This window comes from Zonotrichia albicollis, chromosome 3, assembly GCF_047830755.1.
Source record: "Zonotrichia albicollis isolate bZonAlb1 chromosome 3, bZonAlb1.hap1, whole genome shotgun sequence".
NCBI classification, from domain to species: domain Eukaryota; kingdom Metazoa; phylum Chordata; class Aves; order Passeriformes; family Passerellidae; genus Zonotrichia; species Zonotrichia albicollis.
In genome coordinates, this window is record NC_133821.1 from 102,708,053 (window position 1) to 102,721,346 (window position 13,294).

General features: G+C 43.8%; 2 protein-coding genes and 1 long non-coding RNA gene across 16 annotated transcripts in view; 2 read left to right on the plus strand and 1 right to left on the minus strand.

The window, feature by feature from the left end:
- The window catches only part of DOP1A (DOP1 leucine zipper like protein A), a 62,157-nt gene extending 61,414 nt beyond the window's left edge, over positions 1–743 (minus strand). For 6 of the 12 annotated variants that reach the window (XM_014266301.3, XM_014266297.3, XM_074538316.1 and 3 more), the window contains exon 1: positions 617–742. The gene's annotated coding sequence lies outside the window, so the exon portion shown is untranslated. Of the gene's footprint in view, positions 1–59; positions 221–249; positions 417–616 lie in introns of those variants that run through there. The other 6 variants (XM_014266296.3, XM_014266294.3, XM_014266295.3 and 3 more) reach the window with 5 other exon arrangements.
- Positions 591–3,496, plus strand: LOC141728615 (uncharacterized). The gene is made up of 2 exons (XR_012579751.1): positions 591–834; positions 2,371–3,496. It is a non-coding gene; the product is annotated as an uncharacterized LOC141728615 (long non-coding RNA).
- A 1,942-nt stretch (positions 3,497–5,438) lies between these two features.
- Positions 5,439–13,294, plus strand: part of UBE3D (ubiquitin protein ligase E3D) — a 76,730-nt gene continuing 68,874 nt past the window's right edge. Inside the window, exons 1-4 of one of the 3 annotated variants that reach the window (XM_074538318.1) lie at positions 5,439–5,610; positions 5,937–6,139; positions 8,120–8,210; positions 12,460–12,691. In XM_074538318.1, coding sequence (XP_074394419.1) covers positions 5,549–5,610; positions 5,937–6,139; positions 8,120–8,210; positions 12,460–12,691 — 588 coding nt within the window. In that variant the 5' untranslated portion in view covers positions 5,439–5,548. The remainder of the gene's footprint in view (positions 5,611–5,936; positions 6,140–8,119; positions 8,211–12,459; positions 12,692–13,294) is intronic. The other 2 variants (XM_005485938.4, XM_005485937.4) reach the window with 2 other exon arrangements.

A 13,294-nucleotide genomic window follows, 5' to 3' on the forward strand; every position in this document is an offset into this window, starting at 1 on the left:
ATGTCCCATGTATCCTTCCAAATACCACACGCAGTAACTCCAGCAACCGGGAATCTCACCTAAAAGAGGCCCGCAGCCCCCTGGACGCTCAAGGTCAAAGCCGGACGACCCTAGCAGCCCAACGCCAAGCTCCTTCCCAGGCAGGCGGGAAGAGCTCCCTGGGGAAGCTCCACCACGAAGGGAGAAGCCAGGCCCCGCCGGCCGCCGCCAGTGCGGGAGGGGGCAGAGGCTCCGCAGCTCGAAACTCACCCGGGCGCGCTGCGGGGGGACTGAGCACGGTGGGGAGCGTGGACAGCTGCCACAGGTCAATGGATGCAGCGTAACTAACAGGCCATAACCGCTTTCCCCGGGCTCCTCAGCACCTGCCCGTCGCACACAGCCTAGTACGGCCCGCCCGCCCTCCGCCACGACGGTGCCGGAGCGGACGGGAGGGCAGAGCAGAGCAAAGCAGAGCAGAGGGCCGGCTCGGCTCGGCTCCAGGGGCGGACCCTCCCCAACACCGGAACGGCAACAGGGGTGGAGGGAGGGGAGCGGGAGGAGCAGCAGCAGCCGTCGCCCGGCCGCGCTGCGTGCCCGCACCAAGACCCCGGGGAAGGAGCGGAGGGAGAGGCGTTACCTGAGCGACCCGAGCCGGAAGAGCCCGACCGCCACCGGCACCCCCGCGCCGCCCTGACAGCTCCCGGCGTGCCCCGCGCCCGCCCCGCCCGCCGCACTCCGCCGCGCTCAGCCGCGCTGCGCCCCCTGGCGGGACGCGGGCGAGGGGCGCGGGCTCCGCGGGGGTGCGTGTTTGTTTATCTCGCCTGATAACTACTGAGCTTACCAAATACAGCGCAGGTAACCATGGAAAGTGGGGCCTTCTTTAGAAAATTATAGTGCTACAGGTTGCCCAGTGAAGCTGTGAACGGCCCATCCCTGGAAGTACTCGAGGCCAGATTGGATGGGGCTCTGAGCAATCTGCTGTAGTAGAAGGTGTCCCTGCTCACTGCAGCGGAGGTTGGAAGGAGATGATCTCTACGATCACAGAATCAATTAGGTTGATAAGATCTCTGAGATCATCGAATCTAACCTACGATCAAACGCTACCATGTTAAGCACACCATGGAACTGAGTGCCATGTCCAGTCTTTCTTTAAACACCTTCAGGGAATGTGACTCCATTGGAATGTGACACCCTTTCCAATGTCTAACCACCCTTTCTGAGAATTGCCTCTGGAAGTCCAACCTGAACCTCCCCTGGCACGGCTTATGACTATGTCCTCTTGTCCTGTCTCTGGTTGCCTGGCAGAAGAGGCCAATCCTCACCTGGTCCCTTCCAACCCAAACTGGTCTGTGATGCCATGATGTGATATTACCTTATGTTAGCAGTAGCTGTAATGGGAATTTTCTAAAATTTCTTGTGATTAGTATGCTTGAATCCTTACTACACATGAAAGTGTATGGGTGCCCACAAGGATGGTATTCAAAGGACATTTTTTTACTGCATTGCAAGAGTGATTTTTCTACTGGCCAGTTCCACAGTACAAAGGGTACAGGTCTTAGACTGTAATCTGTTCATTTTAAGCCATCATTACAGTTCTCAAATTTTAGCAAGCTTCATAATAGCAAACAGAGCTTATGGTTATAAATTACTTGAGTAACTGCAAAAGAAAAAAAAAAGGTGTGTTCAGCTTACATGATTAATACTTTAGGCTTTGTCTGAGGACAAGTATTTCTAAAATATTGCCAGGGGAAAATCTCATAATATTTATAAATTGTCTACTCGGCGACTTACGTTGCCAGCCAATATTTAATGTAGTCTAATTTTATTCTCCAGACTTGGGATAATAATAAAGAGTAAATGCAATTCCTTTTCTCATTAAACTATACCAGGAATCAGTAAATGAAAAATAGTAACTTTTTGGAAAGCTGACAATTTCCACTGGTTTTCTGAGGCATCAAGTAAGACTCTACGTGTCATGTATTTTTATTAAAATGGTACACTTAAATTTTTTTTTCTTTGAAGATACTTATAAATGCCTTTGAGAAGTAATTGTTAACTAGGTTGGTTGTGCTTTTGGAGCTATTTAACAGTGGTGAACTTCACAGAGGGGAAGTGACTGTCCATAACTGACCATGTGCTTTCACATGCTACTGCATTGCAGAGTGGTTGGATGTCTAAGCTTCCCTTGTGCTGAATTTAGTAGTGGCAGTTACAGCTCAGAGCTCCAAAACACTTCTTTCAAATTGCCTCATCGACTTTATGCCTCATCAAAAAAACATTGTATGTCGTTGGGAAGAATATTGAGAACAAGACAGAGGTAGTCGTTTGGCTGCTCTGTAAAAGGCTGGTGCAGCCTCAGATTGATTACAGCATCAATTCTTGTCTTCACAGCTCAAGAGAGATATAGAGAAGTTGGGAAAGACACTGGAGAGAGATGTCACTGCTATATTACAGCAAGAGCAATAATGACTGTGACCGTTCAATGCAGAGACAGAAGGCAAAGGAGAGGATTGATCAAATTCTACAAAATCATGAAAGGCAACAAAGTTGTTGTTAACCAACCCCCACAGTATGAGAATGAGGAGGCACAGAAAATTCTTTTCTGCAAAGGAGAAAACTTCTAGAACACCTTGGCACCAGGGGCTGGGGACTTGGACACTATCTGTAGGTTGAAGGATACATTATTCATATTGATGACAAACACCTCCATAAGTGGACACTGAAGGAATTGGGTAGGGATGTCCCCACACGGGAAGGACCTGGAAACAACCACACTATGGAGCTCTTCCTTATTACTACCTTATTTTACTGATGCTGGAGTCAAAATACCGGGCTGGGTGCAGCACTGATGTTAGACGCACTTGCTCTATAGGAAATTTACCTTCCTTTCTCTGTAATTATTTCACAGCAGAAATGGTGAGAAACCTATAATAGACAATCTTGAATAAGTGAGGCTCACACCCTGTGAACACTTAAGATTATTCATAACTTCGTAGCTTTGGGTAAGCATTTGTAACATCAAAGGCCCTTTTACTAATACTAGGAGTCAATTTTCCTATAGTTACATGGGGTTTATGTTTGACGTATGACCTACTTGTCCACAACAATTTAGTTCACAATATAAATTTGTTTGTGAAGTAATTGGAAATGAAACCCACAATTTGGACTAATTATTTTTCTTCCTTAAAAAAATAAGGAAACAAACAAACAACAACAGAACCCCACACCACCACACTCAGAACAGCATGTAGACAGTACAGTCCCATGTTAGAATACTTCAGTAAATTCATGCTTTGTAAAAAACAACAAAATAACTCAGTTGAAACTGTCTATTGCCTGCTGTATTTTTTCCCCACAAGATCTAACCCTACTCCGTTTTCTTCTTTGGGACTCTCCTACTTGGTTTTGATAACTCCAAGGACTAAGGATTATTTCACTATAATCCTCTATTTGATCATACATTGCTATAAAAGTAACCTGTGCAAATTTGCCTATTTGTTTGAAGCATTGCAGATCATGTTTTCAAATAACTCTCTGCAACCACAGAGGGTCTTGTGACTTCTTAAAAAGTAAACACTTCTAACATTGCAGAAAGACTCCTTTTTTCCAAGTGAAAGTTTCTTTCCTTGGTGTCCTTGAACACTGAGCATCAACTTCTTACATACTGTGAGGGTGGCATCCTGGATGAAGTGTGCAGTGGTGACAGTGTTCATAGGGTAAGGGAAAGTCACACAGGAGTGTCAGGGTGGACTTATAGTCCAGATAAAAGATCTCATGAGAGGCAGTAGAAAACCTCACCCTTGAGCAACAGCTGCCTGAGTTTACTGAGTACAATGTGACAGCATTCAAGAGCTGGTGCACATGGATCAGGAGGAATTCAGAAAGACTTGTAAAGCTGCAAGAAAAGGTGGAAAGGGTTTTTTTCACAAGGCGGGGGGTCAGTAGTGGTGCCATAGGACACAGTCCCTAGTACTGGGGAGCCTGCCAGCAGTCTCAGCAGTCTCAGCAGACGCCTCTGCACAGACTGAACTTTGTGGTCATGATGGGGTGACCCCAGCCAGCTGCCAGCTCAGGGGTAGAACCAGAAGAGCAAAAGCATGAAAAGCTGTGGGTTAAGACAATGATGTTTTAGAGGATGAGGGAAAGAGGAACAAAAAATCCCCCCAAACATACAGACAATCACTCACCACCTCTGACAACAAGACTGCTGATGTTCAGTCAGTATCTGAGCAATGGTCACTTTGGAAAGACTTTGCCCTGAGTTTTTATGGGCATAGTCTTTAGTTTTTATACATCACTATGCCACGAGTGATGTAGTGTGCCATGGAACATCACTTTGGTCGATTCAAGTCAGCTGTACAACTTCTTCCCCTGCCCCAGGCTCTTCCCCACCTCCAGCCTATTTGCTGGATGGTGTGGAGTGAGACCCTGAGGAGGCCTTAACAGTGTGCAAACACCATTCAGCAGCAGCTAAGACAGTTTACGATGAACCCTGTTTGGCTACGAACGCGGAGCACACACCCCCAGGCACAGCCCACAGCTCCTGTGGGGAGGCGCCCGGTAGAACAGACCCAGGCTCCTCCCGGCTGTGGTGTGGCAGGAAAGCAGGAGGTGACAGCCCGGTGTTGACACAGAAGAGACTGGGCATAAGAAAGCCCCGTGAGACCGGCCGGTTGTGCAGACCTGGACCTTGGGGCTCGGGACCCGGAGGGACTCATCCCTGGGCCCCCAGGCCCGACTGTACGGCCAGCAGCGGCCAAGCCGGGGGCGCAGCAGACCCTGGGACACCGTCCTGCCATTGCCACCGTCGGGACCGAGCTGCTGGATCCTGCGCTTGGATCGCAGCCACGCCATGCAGTGCTGCGGGCTTGGGGAGGAGTGACCTGGGAGCTGTTCGGCGGAGAAGGATCGGGGGGGATGGCTGACAGCCGTAGGAGCGAGCTGTGCCCAAGTGGCAAAGAGTGCCAGTGGCACCTTGGCCTGTATCAGGAACAGTGTGGCCAGCACGACCAGGGCAGTGGTGGTCCCTCTGTGCTTTGCAGTGGTGAGGCCGCACCTCCAGTGCTGTGATCAGTTTCTAGGCCCCTCAGTTTAAAAAGAATATTGGTGTCCTGGAGCGTGTCCAGAGAAGGGAAACAGGGCTCTAGAAAACTTGTCTTAACCTCAGCCTCAGGAACGGCTGAGGAGCTGGGGTTGTTTAGTCTCGAGGAGGGTCGGAGGGACCTCACTGCTCTCTACAGCTGCCTGAAAGGAGGTTTTGGGAGTCTGTCTCTGCTGACTTGCCTACTGTGACAGGACTAGCGGGAATGCCCCTAAAGAGTGATACAGGAGACGTCCAGGTTAGACATTAGAAAAATCTTTTTCACCGCTAGGGCGGTCAAGGGCTGGAATGGATTTGCCAGGTGGTGGAGTCGCCATCCCTGGAAGTGTTCAGGAAGCGCCCGAAAGCAGGGCTGGGTAACGTGGTTTAGGGGGGCTCGGCGATCCCACGCAGGCGGCGCTGTGACGGGCGGGCGGCGGTAGCGCGCCTGCGCCGGCGGGAGAGCGGCCGCTTCCTGCGCGGGCCGGCATGGCGGCAGCGTTCCTCATGGAGATCAGGCGGGGGATGCAGAGCGCGCTGCTGGTTGTCCGGTAGTGCGGGGCGCTGCCGCCCGCCGCCGCTCGGGCCGCGCGGGGCAGCCGGGGGGCGCGGCGGGTCTGGCTTTCATCGTCTTTAGCCTTCAGCGCGGGGACCGGGTTGCGTGCGGGCGCCTCCCCCTGCTTGTTCGGCTCGGCACTACTGTGCAAATAAATTTTTCCTGAGAACGGTGCTCTGTTTCTCTCGGCTGCTCCTCGTTCACCGCGTGGATCTCGGGGCGCGACTGGGGCTGCAGGGGAGCTGCGGGCCGGCCTGTGTAAAGCAGCAGCGCACCCCGACAGCTCCTTCCCGAGGCATACCCGTTGCTTTTCCTCCGCAGCACGGCGGCGGAGCTCTCCGGCGCGCCGGTGGAGGTGTCGGTGTGCGCGGATTCCCTAGAAGTGAGGAGCGGCGGGAACTGCGATGCGGCGGCGCTGCCGGCAGGGGTCAGCTTGGCGCCGTCCTCGTGCCGCGGGCTCCGGCGCCTGCGCGGGGACGGGCTGCACCTGCGCATGCGCCTGCGCGGCCCGCCTCCCGCCGCCGGTGAGGGCGGGCAGGGCAGGGCAGGCGATGCGAAACGGGGGAGGGCGACCTGGGACATGGGAGGTTTAACTGAGAGAGGCTGGGAAGTGCGGATTCTGTAGGGCAAACACCTTCTGGGATTGTCAGCTTTAGAAATTAAAAGTGAAAAAATGACGTAATGAAAGGGAACCGCGGTGTGTTTGGGATCTGCTCACAGTTCTCCCCTCCTGTGCTTCCCCATAGTACTTCAAAGTGATTTTCTTTCTCTCCTATTCCGCATTAGATAGCTGAAAATCGTAGAATCATAAAATGCTAAGGGGTTGGAACGGCATTTAAAAATCATCTAGTCCTAAATCCCCGCTGCCATTGGCAGGGATACATCCCACTAGACCAGGGAAGGTTAATGCTCAAGGACTTCCCAAGCAGGCTTTGAACACTGCTAGGGTTGGGGCATTCCCTGGGCAGCATGTGCCAGTGTCTTACCACTCTCACTGTAAAGAATTTCTTCCTAATATCTAACCTAAACTTTTTTTCTTTAAATCTGTACCCATTCCTCCCCATCCTATCAGTAATGGAGTAATCTGATTCATCCAGGCAACCACTATGCTTGTCCATCCTTAACCACTTAATCATAAAGGGTTTGTGTTGGGACTCATTATTCTCACAGCTGGGGTTTCAGAGGTTAATGTCGCAGGTAACATCTGCAAAGTTGCCTCCTTTACTTCCATGATGCTAATTCAGGTCTAGGATGTGTTTGCAATAAATAGAAGGCATCGTAGTACAGCTGTTGCCTTCTTTCATCCTGGCATCCAAGCTCTATATGTTTAGATTCATTTCATATGATGTGACACAGAAATATATATTAAATAACACAAAATTGCCATTCTGAGCTTTTAAAGTAGAAAAGGATGATAAAATACCTAATATACAGTGATGCAGCACCAGAAACACATTGGAATATTCTGTGGGTATGGTGAGATGGCATCTGTACATTTATCTGTAATGCCTGTGCTGTGCTTTGACAAGTCAGTTATACTGAAATTACTTAATGTGTCATATTAACACATGTTAATGTGTTAATGTTTCAAAAGACCAAGATGCACTTTTAAAAATCAACTTTGGAAAGTCATGCTAGTGCAAAATAAGTATGTGAATGAGGTTGTAATCAACATGTATATTGGATACTCTTAGTTACCCTTTGATGTTTTATATTATTATGCAAAATAGTTGAAATTCTGGAACATTTTAAAGTACTTTTCTCTTTGGTTGTATCCTAAATTTCAAATACTGAATGTCATTGCTGAGAGTAAACTTTGATTCTTAATTTTGAGAAAATGGCTGATGCAAAGCATATTCATACCTAGAGGTAGGCTTAAAGTTTTACTTTTCTTCCACTTAATGTTGCCAGATAATTTGGGGAGACTTTTATAACTTCTTTTTTTACTTTGAGGAAATTGTTTGAGCTGCCTTTTGTGAGACTCTTTTTGCTTTCCTGGCCTGCAGAGGCCGTTGCTCACTATCTTTTCCTGCACAGTGGTTGGTTTCTTACCTGCCTGAAAATGTAAAACTAGTGTCTGACCCTGCTCCCCATCCTGACTATTTGTGTAACATATCAGTGTGTCCCCTCATATTGCAGATACACTGATTGTCAGAAGTATCATTACAAAAGAGTGGCATTGAATTTTGATTTTTATAATCTCTGCAATTATATCAATATTTCAGTTTCCCTTCTAAAGAAGATTTGCACCTTGAAAATAATTGTTCACATATACAATTCCTACTTAGTAATATGGGGCATGAGGTAGAGATGACAAGTTTTTCCTAAATCTAAATACTTGCTTTTAAAAAATTAGGGTTGTGTTTAAAATGTCAGCCTTTTTCTTTGTCTGTTAGATTTATCCTTTTTGGATAAATTTTGAGGTATTTGGCAAGACTTTTTTGTACGAGTGACTGAAAATTTTACATTATTTTGAAGATTAATATATTTCCTTCCATCTATAGATGTGGTTTTTACCTTGAGGGAAAGCCTGAAACCCAACAAGAATTACATCTTTTACTGTCAGTCCTGTGGTGACATCGTAGTGAACGACCGGTGAGTACTGCAGTGTCTTGTATTTATAGCAATAAATGCCACTGTGATTGGTATTCATGTTATTTTGTGTACTTTGAGACAGCTAAAAGGTATTTATTTTGAAACTGGTAGAACATATTTGAAGCACTGCAGATGACAAAAAGCAAAATTACCTGAAGCAGTTTTTAGCTGTTTATTCATTTGCTCCTTGATTTCTTTCTCTGTATTTCGGGTATCCTTTTCATTTCTTTTCAGTTTCTTATACATTTCCTTCAGTCATCATGCTGTAATTATAAAGTGGTTGCTCAGAATGGGGATATTGACCACAGCTTCCTTTTATCTTTTAAGCAAAGCCTGCCTCCACATAGTTCAGGGATGCTAAATTTGGGAAACAGGAGCTGTGTCTTAGCTGTGTGACTTGTCCTTATCTCTGTTCCTTAAAAAGTCTGCAGAGTGAATGAGAATTTTAATAAAAAGGTGCTGCATTGTCTAGCTCTTCTGATGAACAATTTTGAGGGCTTCAGCTGAATATATAAGAATTGTTAGAGGTGTACTTACAGCCTTTTATGATCTGTGTGGCTCCTAATACTCAAAACAGTAATACAAATATGTCCCACTCTCTAAATTTGTTACTTTCTTGTCATAGGCATAGGTTTATGGCTAACTGAATGTAACTGAATGATGATTTCTTAACTTTCTCTTCTGAAACGTCTCCTCAGAAAGTCTAGTAATAACTCTTATTTTGATACATTTGTAAAGTAGTGAAACTTCTAATTTGTATTCAATAACATTTGCTTTCAGAACATGTTGCCCATTTATATTTGCATCTCTGAGTGGGAATTTTCCTGAATTTCAGCACATCAAATTCATATCCATGTGGTTTAAATCTTTTGGTTCTGCATCCTGTAATGTGACACAAGCAGAATTTTTGAGAAAGGAAAGAGAATGCATGTTCATGCCTTTTTACTTGGCATTTCTCCTTGGAAGAAGCCTCTGAATCCCTTGAATGTTGCCACTAAAAAAACCTAAGACACAAGTAGAAAAGTGAGCAGCCAGTGTATCCAACAGATTCTGTTCCAGCATTTCCAAAAGGAAGAGAGTAGTGTAGTCAGAACTTCTAGCTGCAGAATTCATGTGTTCCTCTCTCCAGCAAGAATTAAGTGTGACAGTGACAGCAAAGGTGGAAGGATTGAAGGGAAATTGCAGAACTGTGTGAAAGAGAGTATATTAAAGTCTGAATTACTAGGCAGGGGTCTGTAATAAGAAACACCTGAGATCTAGAAAATCATACCTTTAAGAAGAAATAAATGGGGTAGTGTAGATAAGGCTGTGGAGAAGACTTAAGATTGTTCCAATATCTAGGAAGTTGCTGCAAAGAGGGTGGCAGTAATCTTCAGTTGAAGCACGAGGAATCTAGGTTAAAATGAAAGGAAAAAAAACAAACCAACAAACCACCCCAAACCTATTCTAAAGCTTATTTTTTTGCTGTTAGAGACTGCATAGGAAGTCTTCCTTTTAAAGGTTGAATTAAGAAATGTACTAGGAATGGGTTAAATGTAAGTAATCCTTTCTTGGTGCACAAAAATTTACTCTATACATTTTCTGAAATCCTCTGCCTGAGTGTGTTTCCTTCCATAAATCTGATAGCTCTTCAGAGGGTAATGCTCTTTCATTCTTTTCCATTGCCCTCACATTACACACATTAGAGAAAATTATTAGATTTTTTTTCTTCCATCATGCAAGAGCTGCAAAGAATTAGGGATACATTCTTTTTTCTTTCTCCCTTTCTAGTTGGGCTAAGTGTACCTCATATATAAAATAAGTATTTAAGACTTTATTTCTGTCATGAAGAAATTCTTAAAGGCTTGTGGTGTGTGGATGCCAGGTGCCCACCAAAGCTGCTCTATCCATTCCCTCATCAGCTGGACAGGAGAGACTGAATGTAACAAATAATAATTGGTACTGCACAAATATTCCATGGAAAAACTCATGGCAGGGGGAATCTAATTTCACTTTTCCTACATAAATAGTGTTAAGCCTGACAGTTAACTGACAAGCTGGGCTGTCCCTAGATTTTTTAACAGGTAAATAATGGAAATTGCAGTTAAGGAAATGCAGTTGTTTTTCTTTTTCTCTGATAAAACTGAACAGTTACTATATGTTTAAAAGTCTAAAGTCCATTTTACTTCCAGTTTTCAGTATTTTCAGTAGACAATGATATTACTGGCTATTAGTTAATAATGACATTTGGGTTTACTTTTCTTCATCCAGTCTTATAGGGGTCTCTATGGTCAAATACTTACCTTAGACTGGAAGATCATCTAAGAGTTACATCCTTATGGCAGGGCTCTTATAGACTGGTTCTCAACTTCAAACTTTTTAAAAATAAGTTAATTTCCTGCTTTTCCGGTTGGAATCTGGGAACTGTCTACAGCAGGAGATTCAGCCTGGCTAGATTAGACACTTTCAGGAGGAAGCTACTCCTAAAGGTACCAATCTAAGAATTGTTTGTTACTCTCTGACTGTAAATGCAGCCTAGGTGGCTATTTTCAAGTACAAACTCAGTTGTTACTAGGAGCAAGTTTGGAGAGATAAGTCACCCTGTTTTATAGGATTTATCATGTTTGTTAGTAGCCTCAAGTTTGTTTTGTTTATTTGGTTTTTTTTAGGAAGGCTCTGTTTTTATGAGTTTTACATTTTTCCAGTTCTGGTAACCCAGGATATAACTTCCCACCCATGAGTGGCAAAAGCCTAAAATACAGTGGAAATGGTTTATTTTCTGTGTAGCTCAGAGTTAGGAGTTTATTTAGGAAATTCCTACATGTTGGAAAAACTGCTTTTGTTGGAAAATAAGTGAAAATCTTTATGCTGTAGAATGTGAGAGTAAAGAAACATTGATTTAATGAAAGAGGACAGCATGAGTCTGCAGCTTAAGGTAATGTCTTTTTTTTTCCCTTGTAAGAACATCACTGAGCTTTTTGTTACTTTTGTATAAAAAGCAATACAAAGACTTTTTTTTGCAGTGTGAGTCCAGGCACCAGAACTAATTGTAAAGGCTGATGAAGAATCAATTAGACCAATATCAGAACTAAACTTTCACTTTGGCAGGACTGAGTAGTCTCTCAAACAATATATAAGACCACAGAAAATGAAGACAAACATGGGCAGTGCTGAGAGGTGATCTTGCTTAGTTTTGGTAAAGCTGCATTAGAGGATCAGTTATTCCAACTTTCATCTGCAGGTGGAGCAAGCAGAGTTTACAATGTATTGTGTATCTAGATAAAAAGGATTTTTTAAAATAAAACATTTTTCTTTCACCCACAGAACAATTTAAAAGGGCCAAGAAGCTACAGTGGGAAGAAATGACATCTTCAGAAAATGTTAGTCTGGGAACTGCAGGAGAGGGAGGATGTCTAACTGTTGGCTTAGCAGCTGTGTTTTTATTTGCAAAGTAGCACCATAAGCAAAGTTGTATTTGCAAGTTTTAACTAAGGAGTAGAATCAAGAAACTCTGGTGAAGATTTCAGGTGACAGCTTAAGAAATAGGGTAACCATTCTAGGAAACTAGGCAGAGAGCAGAAAATGCAAATCCAATGCAACTGATAATGAAAACAAAGTATTTTTCCAGAGACAGTATCCTTGGTCCTTACAGCTACCCAGGAGAAAGGAATTTGCCTTTTTTGTATATGACTTCTGAAAGTCAGATCTGACTATCTGAATCTAAATTAAGATTGAATTATCCTTTGTTTGTTGTTTTGTTTGTTTGGGTTTTTTTATTGAAGATGCACTGTGGTTTTTTTTCAGGATTTAGCTTTTTCAAGTCTGGTATATGAGACAACATGCTGAATCTTGCTGTGGCATGAGTCTTTTTCTATTGGTTTTATAGCAACATTTGATGCAAGGGAACTGTACAAGAAGTAATAATAAATGTAGTTGTAAATGCTCATTGTCATATTTTTCATGACTGGGTAGAACTGTTTTATTTTTGCATGTGATTCATTTCAAGAGAGGACTGTGTCAAATTCTGCCTTTAAATCATTGAAGATTCACCCTTGGGAAATGCTTCATCACAGATTTGGCAGGAAAATCAGCCTTTGCTTTCTCAGAATTCACCCAAAGAAAGTGCCTTTGGCTGGAAGGAGAGTCAAGCACTTCCTTTTGAGAAAATGCCATACTTCCCCCACTGTTTGTAGGAAGCCTAAACTCTCTTTAAGTGTCTTAGAAGTGAATTACAACATAACTGAAATATTTGTCTTCTCTTCCCTCTAAGGAAATTTCTCAGAGTTCTTCCTCTACCAAGTGAAAACTGGAGTGATTTAGTTGAAGAGTGGTGTTGTCACCCCGACCCCTTTGCCAAAAGAACTTTGCACCCTCAGCATGGTGACTGTTTTGTTGGAGACACTTTTCTTCTGTTGAATTCAAGAAATGAATCACATGTGCCTGAATCTCCTGTGTGCTGCTCAGAGGCTGCACACCATGTTTCACAGAGTGACTCCAACGTGGTAAAGTATTTTCTTCAAACAGTTCTTAGGTGAAGTTATTTGGACCTTTTCATTGTAAAGTACTTTTTTTAAACTAGTTTATTTAATTTGTATGTATTACAGAACTGTTCTGAAGGTCATAGGGAGTTCTTGACATTCAACTCTGCAGAAGCCAGAAAATATTCCAGGCTATGTTTTACATTTCCTAAAGCTCACACCACAGTCTTGATACTGACCTCAGTATGCAAGTAGTACTTAGTACTAGAAACAGAAGCTACTTAATTATGTAGTTCTAAACCCAAATATTTTCCCCCAAAATTATCATCAGAATTCAGTAAATTAATAACTGATGGGTTAGGTGTTTGATAAAGGGTAGTGGAGCAAAGAATGAGGTGGAAATTGAATTGGAATAGTTTTGTTTTTTTCTTACACTGTGAGTTGAGGCATAATCCTGACTATGATTAAAGAGAAGTGGTATTTTTTCTCTCTTTTTTTTTTAGTTTTAGAAAGAGTTGGAAATATCAGAATGTGTGCTTTGCATTTAGATGTGGCTGACTTAGGTTCTTAAAGGACAGTAAGGAAATTGAGTTTGTTTGCTCTGTCTAGTGAAAGGAACCTGCCATC